This window comes from Muscardinus avellanarius (assembly GCF_963383645.1).
Source record: "Muscardinus avellanarius genome assembly, chromosome: 7".
Lineage (NCBI taxonomy): Eukaryota > Metazoa > Chordata > Mammalia > Rodentia > Gliridae > Muscardinus > Muscardinus avellanarius.
In genome coordinates, this window is record NC_137793.1 from 51533949 (window position 1) to 51556311 (window position 22363).

General features: G+C 33.4%; 1 protein-coding gene across 6 annotated transcripts in view; it reads right to left on the reverse strand.

Moving 5' to 3' along the window:
• Positions 1-22363, reverse strand: part of PCDH15 (protocadherin related 15) — a gene marked incomplete at both ends in the record, with an annotated part of 813688 nt that overhangs the window by 377091 nt on the left and 414234 nt on the right. For 4 of the 6 annotated variants that reach the window (XM_080699048.1, XM_080699046.1, XM_080699047.1 and 1 more), the window contains 3 exons: positions 8419-8568; positions 11134-11268; positions 21182-21388. In XM_080699048.1, the coding sequence (XP_080555174.1) occupies positions 8419-8568; positions 11134-11268; positions 21182-21388 (492 nt within the window). Of the gene's footprint in view, positions 1-8418; positions 8569-11133; positions 11269-15170; positions 15192-21181; positions 21389-22363 lie in introns of all 6 variants that reach the window. The other 2 variants (XM_080699045.1, XM_080699044.1) reach the window with 1 other exon arrangement.

Consider the following 22363-nt stretch of genomic DNA (forward strand, 5'->3'; position numbering starts at 1 on the left):
ATTAAATGTAACCATTATCAAAATCACATCAGTTTTTTTTATTTTGTTTTGGGGTGTAGGAATTGTCAAGTTAATCCTAAAATTCCTATGAAAAGAGACCTAGAATAGCCATAGTACTTTCAGAAAAATTGGTAAGAAAGGACGTAAGCTATCTGATTTCAAAATGTATTTTAATTATATAGTAATTAGGGTAACATGGTTTTAACACCAATAATTTACTGGAATAGAAGTCTGGAAGTTCCCTTATACTTATAGCTGATTTTTTTAACAGTTTTTATAAAAACTGCCTCTGGGACAATTGAACACTCATACACACACACACACACACACACAAAATTAAAATATAAATGAACTGAGGATCTTACCAAAATATACAAATTATACACTTTATATACAAATTATACCAAAATAGATCAAGACTTAAAGGTGAAGTCTAAAACTATGAAATTAATAGAAAATAATAAATAAAGATATAAACTTAGATTGGCAACGGTTTCTTAAATATGACGTCAAAGTATGATATATAAAAGAAAAAATGATCAAACTTTCTGAAAATTGAAACTTTAATCTCTCAAAACTCTAATAAATGAAAGATAAAAATTGTGACTGTTAGAAAATACTGATTATTATATATGTGGTAAAGGACTTGTATGCATTTTTATACAGAATACTATAAGTCAATATTAAGAAAAATATGATTTTTTAAAAAATGGACAAGATATGTAGATATTTTATCAAAGAAGACACATGACTAATAAGTATGTGAAAGTATCCAAATATCATTAATCCTTAGGGAAGTATAAATTAAAATCATGAGATACTACTGGGTACCTGCTATAATGCCATAAGTAATAAAATTGACAATAATAAATGTCAGTGAGGATGTGGTTAAAATGTACAATAGTATAGTTGCTTTGGAAAGTGTGGGGAGCCATTAAGGTCTTCCCCTTATCTTTACTAAAAGTATACTTCTGACTGTCCTTCTGGCCAGAGTCAACAAGGTTTGGGGTCATGGAGGTTTCAAAGTAATTAAGACTCTCTCAAAACTAATGGTGCTATTGTTTTGTCTGAGCTAAGATTAGGTTTGTGTTGTTTGTGTTGCACCAGTGTACTGTTTGACCTGCCCGGACTTTAGACTTTTCTTGTCCGGGGTAACCTGAAGCTAAAAACTATAAATATGAGAAGAGAATAAACCCCATGACAGCCAGTAGAGATATGGACCCAGAAGTGGACTGGTGATTCTTCCATATTAGGAATAATTATTATTTAAATTACATTCTTAGAGTTATATTATTTCATCCTCACTTCTCTCTTTGGAATCCATACTTTTGCTGGCTGGCTCCGGCAGGAAAGTAATTTGGAAATAACTCTAATACATTGTTAGTGGGATTTCAAATTAGTGCAACCATTTTGGAAAATATACGAGGATCCTTAGAAGAATGGAAATGAACCTACTATATGATCTTCTGGGTGTCTACCCAAAAGAATGGAAACCAAACTACCAAACTAATACATGCATGCCTATGTCCATGGCTTCACAATTCAAAATTGTCAGACTATGGAACCAGTCAAGATATCCATCAACAGAAGAATGGGTTACAAAACTATGGAAAATATGCACAATAGAATTTTATTCAACCATAAGGAAGAACAAAATTATGTAATTTCTAGTGAAGTGGATGGAACTGAAAAACATTGTGCTAATAGAGATTAGTCAGTCATAAAAAGTAAAAAAACTCAGATGTTCTCTGTAATATGTGAAAGCTATGGAGAAAAGGGGTCATGGGAGAAACTCTAGAAGAAAAAGAAACTATAGATGAGAAAATAAGGCAACTCAACTCAGGGGGACGTGAGGGGAGAAAAAGGGAAATTACCTAATGTACATTGACAAACATATCAAAGACAATCAGGAAGCCAAACATGAGAAGGAGGGAGGCAGGAGGAAATGGGGTGGAAATTAGGGAAGGGCTAATTAGGTGATGTGTGGATGGATGCCTCCACCATCTTGTATTACGATGCACCAATAATATAAAAAACTTAAGCTTATTGCAGGATACACAGCTCAGAATAGAGTGCTTGTCTACATGCACAATGCCCTGAGTTTGATTATCAGCACTGAAAAAAGGTAAATAAATAAAAAGACCAAAAAATAGAAAAATCTGAAGTATATTATTACCCATAAAGTCCTTAGGACTTAGTAAAAAAGAAAAAAATAATTAGGTTACTAGGACTATGCCCTTAAAGGTGACATACGGATCCTGGCCCCTTCTGCTCTCTCTTGTCTTTCTAACTACCTTCAGGGAGAAGAACCCTCTGTCATGTGCTTCCCACCATGACTTTCTTCCTCACCATAAACCTAACAGCAACAGTGCCAGGCAACTATGAACTGGAGCCACTGAAAATGGGGGCCAAAATAAATCATTTTTCCATTTTAAAAATATACTTTTATTTGTACACTGTAATTATACATCATAATGAGGCTCAAAGTGATAGAAATATTTATGCACATAGCAATTAGTGTGTTTCTTTTCTCCTTTTAAGATGATTTTCCTGGTTATTTTGTCATAGCAACAAAAAGATGATGAACACAGTATAATTCCAAATTTTAATTAAAAGACTGGATTCTGAAATATGCAGAGTAAAAGATAAGATCAAAATAATCTTGGTATGGTAGTGCATGGTATGGTATGGTAGCACTTACTTGTAATCCCAGTATTTGGGAGATTGAGACAGGAGGATATGGCCAGCCTCAGCAATTTAGTGAGGCTATCTGCAACATAGTGAGATTCTGGTTCAAAATAAAAGGATAAAGTAGGCCTGGGTATATCCCAGAGGTAGAATGCCCCTAAGTTCCATCCCCACTACCACACATACACATACACACACACACACACACAGACACATACACACACACACTATGGTTAAATTTTTAGTTTTTTAAATTTAGAATATCAATAAAAAATATTTGCAGATTTTTGCCTCTTCTAGGGCAGTATCAAATTTAAACTTAACTAAGCAGTAAACCAACAATGCCTAGAATTGTAATAACTAGAATTTGTAAGAATTAAAAACATACAACTTATATGATTGTAAAAACATGTTCAAATATAAGATTCATTAAAAATGCATAGACCTAGACATTAATTATTAATTATAGGTACCATGGACAACTTTTTCTATGACAACCTAAAATCATGCTAAATATATATAAAGGTAAACAATTTAATTGCATTTTAAATACATTTGTTTTTGGGAAGCAGTGTTTCCAAATATATCAGAGAAGAGGAATGATGTCTGAAAATAATATAAAAGTCTATTATCCTTTCTTATAGTAATAAAAATTTAAAATACAGGTGTTCATAATCATCATAATGATGTTATTAATATTTTCTCCAAGTTAATATATAGAAAGCTCAGTATAGACAGCATATTTGTAAAACTGGTTTCTGCTTCAAGTGAAGCTGCACCTTTCATTTTATAAGGTCCCCTTCACCTTTACCCCTATAAATGCTTGTAAATAAATAGAATACTAAAATGTGTAGTGATAGGATCAATTTGGGAATATCTACTGAGGCACCAAAAGATTTATTTTTTTAGCACCTTGGTTAAAGAGTAAAAATTATTTCTCTTGATTTTTTTTAAAGAATAATGCACTTTAACAAACATAAAGCTGCATGGGGAATTTAAACAAATCCATGAAGTTCAATACCCATTCAGAAATCACATTTCCTGAAAACCCTTCAAAAGCAGAATCCAGACAAGCTGTTATTCTCCCGGACTGTATAGGTTGAAACTCAGCTTCCAATCAATTTTGAGAAGAGCAGAGCTGCTTCAAAAGAGCAATGTGAATAGATCCAAAAGCTTCAGACAGGTCTGTAAAATGGTGGGTCCCCCATTTACCACTAACCGGCAAAACTGGTAGAAAACCCACAGAGAAAAACATTTAAGAATACTTTTTGCTGGTGTGCACTCCTTACGATTTCAGACTTTTGCAATGGAGTTTTACAGCCTCTATTTAAAAATTAAATATTTGTAACAAAGGATGCAAAAAGTGAATGATGAAGAAAGCCTGTTAAGATCATTGGAGATCCTTAGATGTTAAAAATGCCATGTTTCATTTTATAATATGTCATAGTTTTTAATGCATGGCAAATGTAAAATATGTGTCTTTTTTCTCTAGTACTCTATGTATCAGATAAATTTTAGACTTAATTTAAATTTTAAAACAGAGAAAGAAAATTGAGGTATAGAATATTAAGCTATTTTTCCAAAGTCGCATAATGCTTTAGAGGCAGAAGCTGATACCAGATCTTCTGGCTCCCAAGGCTATTATCTTCAAATTGAATTCAACTAAGCTCTGCCATTTATAAACTTTGTGACTTTGGAACATATATTTATTATCATATTCACTTAAATTTTTCTCTATAAAGTTAGGATAGAAACGGGGATGTTTTCAAAGAATCTCTAGCTCTACTTGTCATTGATCCATGATACAGAATAACTGGACCAGGAATGTTCTCATTAAGATATTTATCCTTGCCCGGCGTGGGCAAGCTTGTAATTCCCGCGATTGGGAGGCGGAGACAGGAGGATCACACTGGTTCGAAGCCAGCCTGGCTGGCTTAAGAGACCCTGTTTCCAAATTTAAAAAAAAATACATAAAATGGGTCTGGGAGTGTAGCCTGGAGGTAGAAGGGTTTCCAGGAACCCTAGTACCACCCCTCCCCCCAAAAAAAGATATTTATCCATATTACAATGGTAATAGGTTGCTTATGAAGAAAGGAATTATTTTGAGAAAGGGATATGTGGGACAGCACTGTGCAACAGACATAAATACACACACACACACACACACACACACACACATATATATATATATACCTGATTATTATAATTTTCCAGTTTCATATATATGCTTTTGTTCATATATTACATGCATGCACACAGCATTTTGTGAGCTTAATTCTTAAGTCCAACAGAAGTCATTTCTAGAATGTTGCTCTTCCTAAACTGATTGAAGCTGTCTTAATGAAAGGAATTAAATTCAACTGATATTAATTAGATCCTTACTATAACCAATCAAACCACTGATCATTAAGAGTTGGTTACAAATTCCTGTCCTGAAGAATTTATAATTTAGAAGGTAGGTGGACATAGAAAAGCTAACACTAATGCAATAAAATAAATGTGAGCTAATTTTGGGAGATATAAGTGTGGAAGCAAAGTGGAAGAACAATTTTGATTTGCTAGGCAAGAAGAAATTCATTAAAGAGGTCACATTTGACTATGTGTTGGAGAATGAAAAAAAATGACATAATGCAAATAAAACCTTAAAGCCTTATATATTCCATTCTAAAAAAACAAAGACCCTGTAATAAAGTAGTGTGCTCAAATAATTGAGCTATGTATTCACACCAGGCCAAAAAAGTCTCCTGGCGACATTGATAAATACATATTAAAATTTGCTATACAAGGCTCTTTATTCTGCAGAGTTCTCACTATCACCTTTATTTCTAATAAGTCCATTTTTTTCTGATACCAGGTTAGTAACTAAAAAGTAAACTGGCGGATCTTCTGTAAAGTCAGTGGCATTAATGAGCCACAGAGAGAGATACAGCAGGACCCTTCATGGGCTTTTGTATGTCACGCCCCAAACCATTCTGCTTTATTTTAATTATTTCCTCTCAATGGGAAATATACCTTATTTTATTTTGGGGCTCCTGGAGGATGATGTATACCCAACCATTCTTTAACTACACACTAGGAATGACATTAGAAATACAATTATAAAGCTTGATTTTTTAATTTGCAAGCAAATAAATGCAAACAACAATCTAACTTCATAATCTGCATAGTTCAGGGAATATATAAAACATAAATTTTTATATGCAAAGTAAGATCTGTTTGATAAAGTTATACATAAGGGAAATTAACTTTTATAGCTTTTAAATGCCAGAAATAAGCCTCCGATTCCCTAAGGCAAACATTTTTTGAGATACAGTTCTACCACATAATTACTATCGTTTTCTTAGTTACATTTTCCAGTTCCCTGCTCACTTCTTTTTTGTATAAACTTACTCTTATTTCCAATTATATCATTATGGATATGAGAATAAGGTCTAATTAAATAAGAACATGAAAATAATTGTAGTTTCTTTATCTGTATAAAGTCTAATTTCGCTACCTAGAAAACAGTGTCTCACTGGAGAAAAATGTAGCTCTCTTAGTCCATCAATTGATGAGAAATAAAGGCCAGTGTATTTATGACCTCCAGTTCAGTTACTCATTTCTTGATATTTGTTGGTCTCCTTTATTAAGCATTTACTACATTAACCATCTCCTATATGGTGCTATGAATGTAAAATAAACTAATTACAGTTCTGCTCTCAAAATAATTGAGTAAAAGAAATTTTCTCAATGCAGCAAGTGTCATACCACTATCGGAATAAATGTATGGCACCACTCTGAATTCCACCCTCAAAGTCAGGTACATATGAGAAAATATTCACACATAGAATGAATAAGTAAATTCTAGGTACATGGACTATCATGTCACTACTTTCTATATAACACAAAAGCATTTCTTAGTCCATTACTAAAATAAACATAGCATTGAATCATGTCTAACTTTTATTAAATAGTATGAAGTGGATAATAATTCAGCCTTTGAACAAGTATGTTTAGCATGTGTGGCATGGGCTGGCAAAACAGCAAACAAGATAAAGATACACAACACTTAGAGTTTTCAGTTTGTGGTGAAGAAAAATATGAAAGTAAGGTTATTTTAGAATTTTTTTAAATTTTTTTTGGTGGTACTGGGGGTGGAACCCAGAGGCTTTCTACCTCCGGGCTATACTCCCAGACCTATTTTATATTTTATTTGGAAACAGGGTCTCGCTAAGTTGCTGAGAGCCTCAGTAAGTAGCTGAGGCTGGCTTCGAACCTGGGCAATCCTCTCCTGTCTCAGCCTCCCAAGCGCGGGAATTACAAGCATGCGCCACCATGCCCGGCTATTTTAGCATTTTATAAGTGTTTCTAATCTTTATGAGGAGAATAAAATATAGAGGAAGAACATATGCATACTATTGTGTTATTTCTGAGTTGCAAGTACAGGAACTACAATGAAATAATTATTAGGAACAATTTACTGAAAACTATTAACACATGCTTCCTTAAAAAGGAAATAATTTAAAAAGATAAGAAGAAAATAGTAAAGTATTCAAGCTGTAAATAGGAGGGAATACAACAAAGAGGAGGAGATGAGCAAACAAGAAAAAGCACGGTGCATTTGTGTACCAGGGGTGCACAGTGGGACAGAGTCTAAGTGTAGATCTAGAAAGTCAAAGATGAAGCTGGGGGAAAGCAGAAGACTAGAGCATGAAGGTTTCTATATGCTGCTATGGCATTTGGACAGCTATAAAAATATCTCGACTAACAAAAATATATATCAGCATTTAATACTATTGTATTTGTTACTCACCGGATATAATTTACAAATAGTCCATTAAAGCATACAGGATCATGGCCTTCAGGCCTGAAAATTACTTAAAATTATTGGCTCTGATCTTCAGGTGTAGAGGAATATGTCGATCAATGATCTGTACATGATGGAACTTCTAAGTCACATGGGTTTTAAACTTCAGAATTGTCTGAGTTTTGCTCATTGAGATTCATATCCAGAAAAAATGAAAGTGAATCTTTCATAATCTATTTTCCAAACAGTGCCCTAGAAAACTTTATTTTACAACCAGTTTGGAAACTACTGGAGTCAACTACTCTTCAGATTCCTTAAAGACCTTTAAGAAAGGATGTCATTAGGTATTTATAGCTTCTACTCAGAATATTTTGACTAACAGAAAGATTTGAGATAACCTATAATTTATTTAAATTTAACAGGTATAGTTAATAACAAAGTAAAACAAATCAAGAAGACATAGTTCATCTAAGTTTTCAAAAGTACTATTTACTAGCTAATCTAAATTTCCCTTGCTATAAAAATTCCATTTCACTCAAGTAACCAATATCTAATAGTTATCCACCAACTTACTAATATAGTCTTTTATATTTACCAAAAAAGTAAATGTAATCCATTTACTTTTTTGGTAAATATAAAACTAATTTGACAAATTAAACTATATTTTCACTATATTAGCTAAATATATTTGGTATATTAAAATTAAAGAAAACAACTATGAATAGGCCAAAAAGTTTTTTATATGTAATAAGTAGTTAGTTCTAGCGTCCATATATAATATGTACTTAAAAGTGTGCATACATTTAAAATTATTTAAACTAAATTATGCCATACAAGTCTGAAATTTATTTTCAATTTTTCTAAGGAATTTCTTAAGAAATGAACTGTATGATGACAATGGAAATAACTGCTTTGAGACTGTTTCATAAAATAAGGGTAGTTACCTGTATGACACTGTCTCCAGGGTTCATGTCTGTGTAGACATAGACATCATAGGATATTTCAGGGAAGGTTGGAGTGTTATCATTTGCATCCATTACTCGAATATTGACTACAACTGGTATGCTTTCTTGTACACCATCAAATGCTGTTATCTTTGGAGAAAGAAAAATGCACTTATTAAGAAGTCATACAAATATAACCAGCATAGAATCCACTCTTGTAAGTTAAGTTTTTTAAAGTGTGTAATTTATAATTTGTTTCTTATTTTATATATTACTTTTATTGGTGCATTATAGTCTCACACCATAATATGGTTCATAGTGATGGTGAAATACACACACACAGCACTTGGTGAGTTTTTCCTTGACTCTCTCCCCACACCCTCTTCCCCATACAGTATCCTAAGATAGGCATTGGTGTTCTCACATATGTATAAGATGTCAGTGAAAATATTTTCTTCATTAATTCTCCCTCCTTATCCTCTCTCATTCCACTGAAGTATCTCATCCATTATTTAAAAACCCTCTTATATCTCAATTATTCCCAACTTCTGAATATAAGAAAAATCTATGACTTTCACTTTCTGTGACTGGCTAAATTAAGGATCCTGTTCTATTTCAAGCAAGTTAAAATTCAAGCACATTAAAAATCAGGAGATAGGCAAAATGTTTTGGAAGATTATTATTTTGTTTGTGTGTGTGTGTGTGGTACTGGAGGTGGAACCCAGAAGCTTTCTACCTCCGGGCTATACTCCCAGACTTATTTTATATTTTATTTTGAAACAGGGTCTTATTAAGTTGCTGAGAGCCTCACTAAGTGGCTGAGGCTGGCTTCGAACCTGTACGATTCTCCTGTCTCAGCCTCCCAAGCACAGGGATTACAAGTGTGCGCCACCACGCCCTGCGTGTTTTGGAGGATTAAAGTGGGAAAATAACTTTATTGATTCTTAAAAGCTAACTACGGCCTAGTGGGGCGTTTCACATCTGTAATCCCAGTATTGGGGAGGCTGAGACAGGAGAATTGCAGGTTCAAGGTCAGCTTTAGCACTACAGTGAAACCCTCATCAACTTAGTGAGACCCCTGTTTCAAAATAAAAATTAGATAAAGTAGGAGTGTTTATATGGCTTGAAGGTAGAATGACTCTGGTTTCAATGCCTGGTACCAAAAAAAGGGGTATAACTATAATTTAATCCTTAAAAATAATTAAAATATTCTTCACTTTTATATACTTTATACACTATAATAGTTTTTATTAGTACATTTAGTTATACAGAATAATTGCCTTTATTTGGACATGTAAGTAGCACACTTTGATCATATTCATTTCCTATTACCCTTGCCTCCCATTCCTCTGAGCCCTTCTCTAATAGTATGCCTGTGGCTTTCATGTTGTTTTTATATTCTTAGAAATAATATTTACTATTATAATCAACATGTTTATATCAGCCAAAAAAGTAGGTTCCCTAGATATGTTAAGTTATAGTCTAATAATTCACATGGGATGTTTTTAAAAAATTCACTAACATTCATTACTAGTGATATCTTAATTACCTTACTAGAATTCAAAAGTATCTGACCATCAGAATCAATACAAGCCCCAGAAAACTATCCTTGTCTGGATGACTTCTGAAAATCACTGTCTCTAAGTTTAACTGTCAAATGAGTATTTTTCTGGAAGACCTAGTCTCCTGCTGTGTGGGGTTTTCCAGAAAGAATTTCAATATAAGCCTTGTGCCTATCAGATCATTTTTCTCTTATATTTTATTTAAGAATTTTGATACAGTTCAGACAATTTTTAAATCTATATTTGCCTCCCAACCCTATGCTATATTTACCTATCATCTATCATTTATCTACCATCTATCATCTATCTATCTATTCATTATCATCTACTTGTCTAATCATCTAATCTAGTTCATGATGTATATGTGTGATTATAACTTTCATAGCATCTAGTTTTCCTTCTGATTAGCCCAACCAAAGATACCTCTACCTTAGTACTATTGACATTTTGTTCTGTGTATTCTAAGATTTCCTACATCAGCATTTTTGTTTCCCACTAGATTCCAATAGTGCCCTCTCACAGATGTGGCAACCAAAATATGTCTCCAGGCATTGCTAAATATCTTCTAGACGTAAAACCTACCTTCCATTGAAAACCATTGTCCTACCCCAGTGACAGAACTGAAAATGCAGCAAGATTAGGAAACCATGATTGGTTGATTCTAGCTCGTTGCAATTATTATTTTATGGTGAAGACTGAAACAGTATTTTTCTTCAATGAGGAAAATATTAATATAGCTACAAAATTTATAAATAAAAAACTGTAGGAAAAATTTTGTTAAAATTTATATTTTCTCTGATGTTATTTGAAATAATGGAGTTTTCTTCTTAAATCATTAACCTTATTTATTTATTTATTTATTTATTTATTTATTTATTTATTTTTGGTAATGGGAATCAAACCCAGGGGCATTCTACCTCTTAGCTACACCCCCAGTACTTTTCATTTCTTATTTGGAACAGGGTCTCACCAGGTTGTGAAAAGCCTCACATAAGTTGCTGAGGCTGGCCATCAACCTGTGATCCTCCTATCTCAAGACTCCCAAGTACTAGGATTACAGTTGTGCACCAGCTCTCTCAGCTTGACTTTTCAGTTTTAACCAGATATCTTTTTCAGTTACAAACATACAGATATAGACATAAAATCATTTTACCAAGAAGGTGTAAGTTTGCTGTTCTTCTCTATCCACTGGCTGAAGCAAGGTGAGGTAGCGAGTGATCCCAGTCTGTGTGACGGTGAAGACTGACGTGTAATCATTCAGAAAAAGGTGAAGCTCTGGGTCTTTTGTCTTAAAAAAAAATTTCCATCATTTATAATGTTTAATAGATAATACAACTATTGGTTTACTACCTGAAAATTAATTTCAAAGATTTGTTACAAGTATATATGTGCTAAGAATGAGTAAAGAAAAGATGTAAGTAGATATTTACTAATTAATCAACAATACAGAGAGAATAGTGATCCGTATTGTAAGTACAGAATAATGAAATAAGTGCTCATAGGGCTGGGGTTTTAGCTCAATGGGAGAGTCCTTACTAGGTATGTGTGATGTCCTGGGCTCAAGTCCCAGTATTAAGAAAAAAGCAGCAGGGCGTGGTGGCGCATGCTTGTAATCCCTGCGCTTGGGAGGAGGAGACAGGAGGATCACACAGGTTAGAAGCCAGCCATGCTGGCTTAAGAGACCCTGTTTCCAAATTTAAAAAGTATAAAATAGGTCTGGGAGTGTAGCCCAGAGGGAAGGGCTTCCAGGAACCCCAGTACCATCAAAAAGCAACAATAACTAAAAACAAAAGTATTAGTATAATTAATGTGAAAAATTTAGTGAAAGAATAGAAAGCAAACCAACTAACTATATTCTTACTTATTACCTAATACCAATATTTTTTACAACTTTATGGGATTCTATATCTAAAATATAAATGAGGTAAAGAAATTGGAGCCCAGAATTTTAGGTATAAAAATTTTACAATTCCTTTATCTGGAGTACGAAGCTGCGTATAGACATGTTACTATCCTGTTCTCATAATGCAACATAGAAATTAAATCAGTTATGTAATATCCATTACTTATAGCAGGGTGTGGTGGCACACACTTGGGAGGCAGAGACAGGAGGATCGCACAGGTTCAAAGCCAGCCTCAGCTACTTAGTGAGGCTCTCAATAACATAGTGAGACCCTGTTTCAAAATAAAATATAAAGTAGGTCTCAAAATATAGCCTGGAGGTAGAAAGTCCCTGGGTTCCACCTCCAGTACCACCACAAAGAAAATTATATTCTGTTACCTGTCATATGCTTGTTCTTTCTTACTTTACTACTGTAAAGATTCTTCAAAGGAAAGCATATTTATTTATATTAAAATATTTTAGATGCTTTTCTTAAAAATATAGGAATTGAAATTGAAAAGTCTTGAAAAAGTGATATATACTGACATAGGAAGGGCATTCTAAAAGTACAAGACTAAGAGATAGTTAACATGACATTAGAAAACCTTCTAACTTTTATTGCCAGACCTGACTGGTAAGAGATTATTCTCTCCAATTCAGAGAAAGAACAAAAACACAAATAGAGAAGTTTTGGGTCAGTGTCTACACAGGGAAAGTGAAGCTGGTGGGATGAAAAACAGGAAATACTGAGATCATGCAGTGAGAGAAAAGACTGGGAAAAGTACAATGAAAGGAGCTAAGGTGTCTTTATAGATTATGACCCATTTAAAATATTATGCAGAGTCATATGAAATACAATTTAATAGGAAAGAACACATTTTAAGTCTAGTATCAAGAACTGAGGGAAGAAGAAAATAGGAGATTGTTAAATGTTAATTTGAAAACAAAACAGAATTAACATTTTTATTTTATTTTTTATTTTTTATTTTATTTATTTATTTATTTATTATTTATTTATTATTTTTTTTTTTGGTGGTACTGGGGTTCCTGGAAGCCCTTGTACCTCCGGGCTACACTCCCAGACCTATTTTTACATTTTTATTTGGAAACAGGGTCTCCTAAGCCAGCGCGCGGGGCTGGCTTCGAACCTGCGCGATCCTCCTGTTTCTGCCTCCCAAGCGCGGGGATTACAAGCGTGCGCCACCACGCCCGGCAACATTTTAAAATTGCTATGTAGAACAAGAAAGTTGTAAAACACATTATTAGAATAAAAAGTGGGCATGATTGGAATCATGATGTGCTTTAAGCTGTTCATTTTTTCAATTATGTGATCGGTGTATGTCAGATAATAACTTTAGTTGGCTTATTTATTACAAAAAAATCAAATATTTCAAAACATAAAAGTAAACAATATTTGTACTCTGATACTTTCCAAAGGGTACTTCGGGTCTTCCTATTTCAGTATTATGAAAACTACTAAAGGCATGGCTATAAAATTAATTATTTTGATTAATCCAATATGTTAATCACTGTAGCATGTTGGCCATTTTAAAAACAAATTTATTAATGAAAGTAACATTTTGAACCACGTTCTTTACAATTCTTAAGTATAACAAATTGATACTTCATAATAACCTTTTTTATATTGGGTAAACAGAAACATTAAATACCTTTCTATAATTGAACTGCCTCATTTTCTGGAGTTCTTTTTTGGGTTTGTTTTTGTGGCATCAGAAATTGAAACCAGTGACATTCTACCTCTGAGCTGCATCCCCAGCCTTATTTTTTACTTTTGAAACAGGGTCTCAATAAGTCTTGCTAAGGCTGGCTTTGAACCTGTGATCCTTCTGTCTCAGCCTCCCAAGTAACGGGATGACAGGCATGTGCCACCTCACCCAGTTTCTTGAGTCCTTTATAATAATTACCAAGACACTAAGACAACATTCCCCCCAAACTACAGATTAATTGACACATGTTAACACCAACAGATCTACTGCTTTAATTGACAATATTTATATTCAAAGGTTTTGTTGCTCTGAACCCATAAGAAATCCAAATATGCAAAAATGTTGGTAACATTTGGAAAAGTTAATTTTTTTATGAAGTTAAATATCCTCTTATCAGTTCATTTTAAATGAACTCTTCCTTTGTTAAGGAGTGTCCTGATGCACAGTTTGGATTTCATAAATATACATAAACCTTGTATTACTATAGTTAGTGATCAGGCTTAGTCAACCTTTATATATTTGTAATTCTCTGACCATGTCAGACTCATAAGTTTCATGGACTTAGATATAAATGGACACTAATTACTGACTCAATTTTTGGAGAGAAATAGAAGTAGATTCTCTTTAGTAGTGGCATTTATGTTATTTCAAATGTATATTAGTATTCTAAATATTTACACAGAAAATTAATATTTTCTGCAACAAATAATATTGATTATATAAAATATACTTTTGGTGTATTATCAAATTATTATTTATTATTTCATTGATTTGTATATTGTTTGGGGAGTATAAAATAAATGCTGAGATGTACTCATAATGACAGAAAAAGAATATAAAGTAAATGTATGTATAAATACAATAGCAAACAAATATAAGAATGTAAATAAACAAAAGCATCCCATCATATAAAACTATGATCAAATATGATACTCTATGGGATCTGAAATGAATTTGGAGTATATAATGGAAATCAAAACATGTTATCACACATACAAGATTATATGCATGCTCACATATGTACACATACAGAATATACACATGCATATATATGCACATCTATGTACACACATGTGAATGCCAAATCATAACAAAATGAAAAAAATTTTATCTAATCTGTCAGTTTTAATTAATTAGCAATAGTTGCCTGTACTATCTAGTTCAAAATGGTTCAATATGAAATTTATAATCCTTTAAAAAGAATGGTAGGATAAATGATTAATATCTGTAATATAAAAAGTATTAATTAATTTTTAAATTATAAATAATTATTTATATAATATAAATAATATAAATATAATTTTTATTTGTTTTTAATTATAGTTAATAATAATTAAATAATTTTAAGCTCACAATGAAATTTTATAGGAACTAAATTTATAGTTTCTATAAAATTTTATGGTACTATAACTAATAATATGTTTAAAATATACAAAGTGGTTATATATATGATAGTCATATATATATATACATATATATATACATATATATATATATAATAAAACAAGATTTATTGGAAGAGATAAACAAAGACATGAACCACAGCAATTAACAATCACAAAATCAACACCCAGTACCTACAGGAACTCCACCAGGTGGAACCTATAGGTAAATTAGACATAAAATAAATAGTAAATACAATCACAATCATAAACATGATATAAAAATGTTCAGTTGTAAAGAAGGAAATAAAAAACCTTCTCCAGTTAAAAGTAACATTTTCCGAAATTTATGTAACTTTTTCTTAGTATTGTGACATACGTATATATGTGACAGAAGAATGATATTTATTCATAAATATATATGTTTAATAGTATGTTTTTTGTGGTACTAGGGGTGGGACCCAGGGGCTTTTCTACCTCCAGGCTATACTCCCAGACCTATTTTATATTTTATTTGGAAACAGGGTCTCACTAAGTTCCTGAGAACCTCACTAAGTAGCTGAGGCTGGCTTTGAACCTGTGCGATCCTCCTGTCTCAGCCTCTCAAGCACAGAAATTATAAGCATGTGCCACCATGCCCGGCAAGTGTATATTTAATTAATTTCTAAGATAAGTTTATCTTGAAACAATAAGTCTTTATGGAAAGAAATCAATATCCATTGAATTGTAAGCAAATCATTTTCTTTAAACCAGCCCAATGGATAATCTTATTGAATCTTATCTGATTTTTTATTACTGGAGTTCAGTAGCCAACTTTTATTCGCTCTGATATCCTAAATATTGTGATAGATCTTGTACATTATCTACTTACATTAGGGATTATTTAATTTGAAACTCTGTGCTGAGGGATTAAAACAATGTAAATGATTGATATACATTTATGCATGTATACCTGTTTTTATCTATATTTATGTGCAATGAAAACATTGTGACAGAACTTTATCTTGTTGCAAAAAAAAACAGTGATCATGCCACACTCCATGTCTATTATATCATCTCAGAAAACTTTTCTCTCCATATCACATCATCTTCAACTGAAGAAGCAGACAAAAGCAGCAATGGCCACTTCCAAATATGTGATGGACAAAAGGGCACACCTGATTATTAGTCCTACAATGTAAAGAAATTGTCACCTGGTAGAACTAGGGGTCAAACCCAGAGCTAACTCCAAAGTGGAAACTCCTAAGGACACATACCTTGGAATTATGAAACCACTTAACAAGCTAATAAGCACTGGAAATCTGTAACAGTAAGAGTGGAGTGGAGTTTCCCAAAGGATTTAGACCAGGATCTCTCTTCACTCTATTTCAGCCATGTGTTGTGAGCCCTGTTGAGGTTTATAAAAGCCTTTGGCAGCTGAGTGTGGTGGAGCACACTTGTAATCCCTGTGCTTGGGAGGCAGAAACAGGAGGACCTTGCTGGCTTAAGAGACCCTGTTTAAAAATAAAACTATGAAATATGTCTGGGAGTGTATCCCAGAGTTAGAAGGGTTTCCAGGAACCCCAGTACCACCAAAAAAAAAAAAAAAAAAAAAAAAAAAAAAAAAAAAAAAAAAAGCAGACCTTGGCACAGTTTTAATACTTGTAAGCTTATATTTATTTATTAATTTTATTTATTTTTACTTTAAAAACTTTTAATAGTACTTTTAAATGGAGTATTCAAAATGTAATCATTTCATTGTATAATTAATTAATGTAAAAAAGACATTTTTCATGAAATTTTTAATTTTTTTTTCAGTTCTAGGGATTGATCCCAGGGAGCATTCTACTAAATTTAATATATCCAGTCACACAACTAAATCATTTTGTCTTTTCAAAATTAGAGTTAGCAATGAAAAATAATATAAAAATTATTTTATTAGAGAGAAATAATCATGTTAGAGTCTGCTTTAAAATGTTTATGGGTTGATTACCCTCTCACAGGTAAAACAATGCTACCCAGAAATGGTCTGTCTCTAGGGCTAATAGTATTATTTAGAATTTAACACCATGAGCTTAATTTATTAAACCATAACTTTAGAATTTAATTTTTCAATAATTACTTTTCTCTATGATTTGGGATGAATAACTTGAAATATAATGGGAAAAGTAAAACAGCATTAATTAATATGTAAATCTTTGGCAAAGGCAAGTAAAAAATGTGTTTTGATATCTTATCCAGTCTACTCCTCCTTGTTAGGTATCAAATCTAGTATTACACTAGGTAGTTTTCATAAGAACAGAACAGCAGAGTTGTAAGAAAGTTATCATCCGAAAAATACTTTGTCTAAGAAATCATTACTGTCAATTCCTTGTCTGTTTGCATATTGAAGAAATATCTTCTAGTAATCAAATATATTACATATTACAGAATAGTTCTTATATTCATATTCTTACATACAACTTCCTTTCCTGTGCCCTTTCTCTTGTGTACCCCTTTCCTACACTACCCCTCCACCCTAGCTCACCACCAAGTACAAGAGTATTGAGGGATGTGTGTGTGTGCGTGTGTGTGTGTGTGTGTGTGTGTGTCTGTGTGTGTGTGTGTGTGTGTGTGTGTGTGTGTGTGTGTAACAGAGAGAGAGAAGGAACTAGGGATTGAACCTGAGGGCATGCTACTTTCAAGCTATACCCCAGCTCTTGTTAGGTTACTGAGAGGCTCACTAAATTGCTGAGGCTGGCTTCGAACCCAATCCAACACATATTGGCTTCCTCTCTGCAGTCCTAAACCAAAAAATCAATGGAAGCCATTGAGAAATAAGGCAATAGAGCCAGCAAGGATTAGTTGCTGAGTGTAATAGGCCTCATTAGAACAAAAAGTGAATTGAGAGTTGTTTTTCTTTTGAGAAATAAAATGAAGTTCATGCCTATCTTTAAACTTGAGAAAGTTTAAACACTGCAAAAATTTATAAATTAAAATTAAAAATAAAAAAGAATTTCAAAATGAAGATTTTTCTTTTCTAAATCATAGTACTTTTCAAGAAAAGGAAGGGACTGGATATTGTCTACTTCAAAACACTTGCTGGTGTGGTGCTTTTTGATTAATTTTATTTTAAACTGGACAAAATTACAGAGATTATCAGTCACTTACTATATATTTCAGTATCTCAAATATTGGCTTCAATTCTACAATAGTAATATTAGTGATAATATTCTATTTCCATTCTATTATATTCTAATAAAATGAGGCAAACAATAAAAATATAAAACTAGTTAAAATAGTTAATATCTATGAGCACACATGTTAGGTGGCACATGAAGTTATCTGAAAACTTTATCTCAAATTTTTACATCAGAAGAGAACAGTCTCAAAACAATTGTTTAAAACAATTACCAAGCCAAAAAAAACCTCAGCCAGGCACGGCACAAGACTGTAATACTTGTGTGTGTGTGTGTGTGTGTGTGTGTGTGTGTGTGTGTGTGTGTGTGTGGTACTGGGGTTCCTGGAAACCCTTCTACCTTCGGGCTACACTCCCAGATAAAGAAACATGGTCTCTTAAGCCAGTGAGGCTGGCTTTGAACCTGTGTGATCCTGTCTCTGCCTCCCAAGCACGGGGATTATAAGCCTGTGCCACCACACCCAGCAATATTTCTAATTTTAAAGTGGAAAGGAACTGCAGACACCTAAGCTTGCATATGAGCAGCTGTAGGACTCCATGTGTGAAAATTCAACAATATACATGTACTGAGAAAGTATAAATACATTAATTTTACTATTTATGTATAAACTAAAACCGGATATCTTTAGGATGTAGCTTGTAACCACCCTATTCATGTATTACCCAATTAGGGTAAACTTTCAAATTGACTTAAAGTATGGATATGTATTCAGTTGATGTCTTATAGTGTTTACACACACACACACACACACACACACACACACACACACACACACACACGCACAGCCAAAATACATTAATTTAGCTTGGATTAAACTTATTTAAGTGGCAGGGACCAGGATGTAGCTCAATGGCAAAACACCTGCTTTGCAGGTGCTGTGTTCTGGGCTCGATAGCCAGTTCCAAAAAGACAAAAAAAGGACCACTTTAAATTTATTTAAGTGGCTTTGTTTTCTAGTGACGATTCATTAAATGACTGACTGAAGACTTTAAACTTTAAGGAACCTTAAGCTCCCTGAAACTGAAATAGAAAATTCTGAGTGTATGTGCACTTTGTAGGATAAATCCTATGGCATTTATCAGCTATTATTACAGTCAGATTAGCGTCAGATTATATAAAATAGAGGCTTTCTAGGCATGTGCTTAACACCAAAGATTTTGTTTTCAATAGACATTTGCTGACAATCCATTTATTAATTCCATCACCATAGTAAGGCGTTTATAACAGTTTCAGCATCTCCTTCTGCAATATAAAAAACTTGCATTCTGCCGGGTGTGGTGGAGAATGCTTGTAATTCCCGCGCTTGGGAGGCAGAGACAGGAGGATCACGCAGGTTTGAAGCCAGCCTCGCTGGTTTAAGAGACCCTATTTCCAAATAAAAATATAAAAATAGGTCTGAGAGTGTAGTCCGGAGGTAGAAGGGTTTCCAGGAAGCCCAGTACCACCAAAAAAAAGTGCATTTTTTTAGGTTTGTTATGAGATTTTGTGTGTGTATGTGGGGGGGGGGGTACTGGGGTTCCTGGAAGCCCTTTTACCTCTGGGCTACACTCCCAGACCTATTTTATACTTTTTTTTTTTTTTTTTTTTTTTTTGGAAACAGGGTCTCTTAAGCCAGTGCGGCTGCCTTCAAACCTGTGCTATCCTCCTGTCTCCGCCTCCCAAGCTCGGAGATTACAACGCCTGGCGTTGTTATGAGATTTAAAAGAATTAATGCAAGATGAATCATTACTATATGGTCTCAATGACATATATTGTAAGCCTGTGATTGAAGAAGAGATAAAAGGAAATGAGAGGGACACAAAGGATAAACGGCAGGAGGAAGAAGAAAACAATAATAAGAAAATAAGAGACATAAAAAGTAAAATAAAATGTAACAGAAAGAAATAATGTACCCAAGAGTGTTGCCAAAGTCTCTGCTGAGGTATACATAAAAAGACATGCATGTGTGCATATACACACGTGTATGCAAACACACACACACACACAGCTGAAAGTGTCTTCACAGAAAGTCACATTAATGCTGCTGTGGAGGGATTAATCACTAGGTCAGGGCTAAGGATCATGTGACAGAAGCAAAAACTACCTTATATTATATTTTTATATATCCAGAGAGAATTTTACAGTGGTAAATAATTTATTATCTGTATAATATATGGAGAAGAATATAGAAAAGAAAGAAGAGAAAATGATGATAGTTCACAGAATTAAAGGAAAAATCTTTGAGAATTAGGATGTCTCTGGGAACCTCATAACTCAACAGGACTCTCTTCCTTGTATATGGCTGAAGGATTCACGTTCACTCTTTGATAATGTGCTTCCTCATGATGTCAGCAAGCCAGACTACAGAAGCTTCAGATTCATTTTCACATGAGCAAATGATGTCCGAGCTTTCTAGCTCCTCCCATGCTTCCCCTCTGTAAATTTCTGGAAGGATTCTGATTTGCCTAGTATGGTAAAAATTATCTGTCCAGTCCTCATTTAAACTCATTCTGGCTAATAAGGTAAAGAACTCAGATTTGTATAGCTTGGACCACTTTCCACACATAAAGAAGGGGTCAGTACAAGAAAACCAGAGAAGGACAATGTGAGACCTGGGGTAGAAGCATTGACCACCACTGGCAGATGTGTGAATAGGTCAGGGGCACCCAATTTTTTTAAATAGAGTATCAATGGACTGAAAGAAAAGTCCCCAAAACACACTAGGACTGCCTTCATGGTCTTTGTATTCATTTTGTAATGCCATTATTTTTTCAAATCAGTAATTATATAAACAGTTTTCAATTTCTACTAACATAAGATATGACCTTAGAAAATTTGCAAACTCCAAGTGAAAGAAACATTACTTTTCTTTCATGTAATAAATAACTGCAAGCTGAAAAAGAAGTTGTTAAATTCAAACATGGTTTTTAATATGAAATTAAATTATAACACTAAGATTCATTAGGCTGCATTTGTTTATTCTCTCTTCTATGGTTCATGTATCAGACTATCAACATAAATATAAGAAGATATGTATTAACAAACAAAAAGCAAATATATAGATTTAACTTACATCTTCTATGTCTTTGTCCAGAGCTACAATCCTCAGAGGACTAGTTAAATTTAAGCTGTCAGAAATGGTTGCTCCCACTGGGGCAGATTCCAATATATAGCCTTGGTAGCTGGGCATTGTAAAATAGGGACTCTGATTGTTCTCATCCAGTATTTCAATGTGAAGACTGGCAAAGGCAGGAAGGGGGTGACCATTGTCCTGTTCAGCCTATGAATGAAAAGCAAAACAAGAAAAAAATAAATACTTTAAGATGTACTATTGAAAGTGACACTTTCATGTTGTATATATAAATTATCTTTTCTTAACTAATATTATTACAAAAATATAAATGCTCTGAAAGCTTTTAGAAAACCTAAATGAGGAAATTGAAGTCCAGGGAAACTTTGTTTGATGTTCTATTTCCATATCCAGGCTATAGTTCATAAAAATCACTGCAATAAGTTATTGTAATTATTACTATATAGACTGAAGATAAATAACTATGTTTAAATACAGTTAGGCAAATAAGAAGTAAAGACATTTAAGTGAATTGCTGATGAAATATTTAAATAAAAGACAGAGGAAAAATGACTTGTGGCACAAATAACACTGAATTTATGTTTACTTTTCCAAGTCTTATTCCACATTAATGATTAAGTACCTCGTATAGTCTGAAAATGTATATACCTCCAAAATTAAAATGTTGAAACTCTAGCAAGCAAGGAAAAACATTAAGAAGTGGAGCTTTGGAAAGGCCATAAGGGCTGAGCCTTTATACACAAAATTTGTGCCCTTACAAAAGAGGCCCCTCCAAGCCAGACATGGTGGTACATGCTTGCAATCCCAGTACTTGGGAGGCTGAGACAGGAGGATCACAGGTTCTAGGCCAGTCTCAGTGAATAGTGAGACACTCATCAACCTTGTGAAACCCTGTTTCAAAATAAAAGAAAATGCGGCTGGGGATAATCTCAAAAGTAGGATGTCCCTGGGCTCAATCTCCAGCACCACTAATTAATTAATTAACTAATTAATTAATTAAAATAAACAAATAAAGTCCTCAGAAAGCTCCTGTGTTTCTCCTTCCAAGCTATGAGGATGCAAGGAGGCACTGCGTATTAGAAAAGGGCCTCTTAGAAAACCATTCTGCTGATGGACTTCCCATGCTACATAATTGTTCAAAACAATTTGTTGTTCATAAGCAAC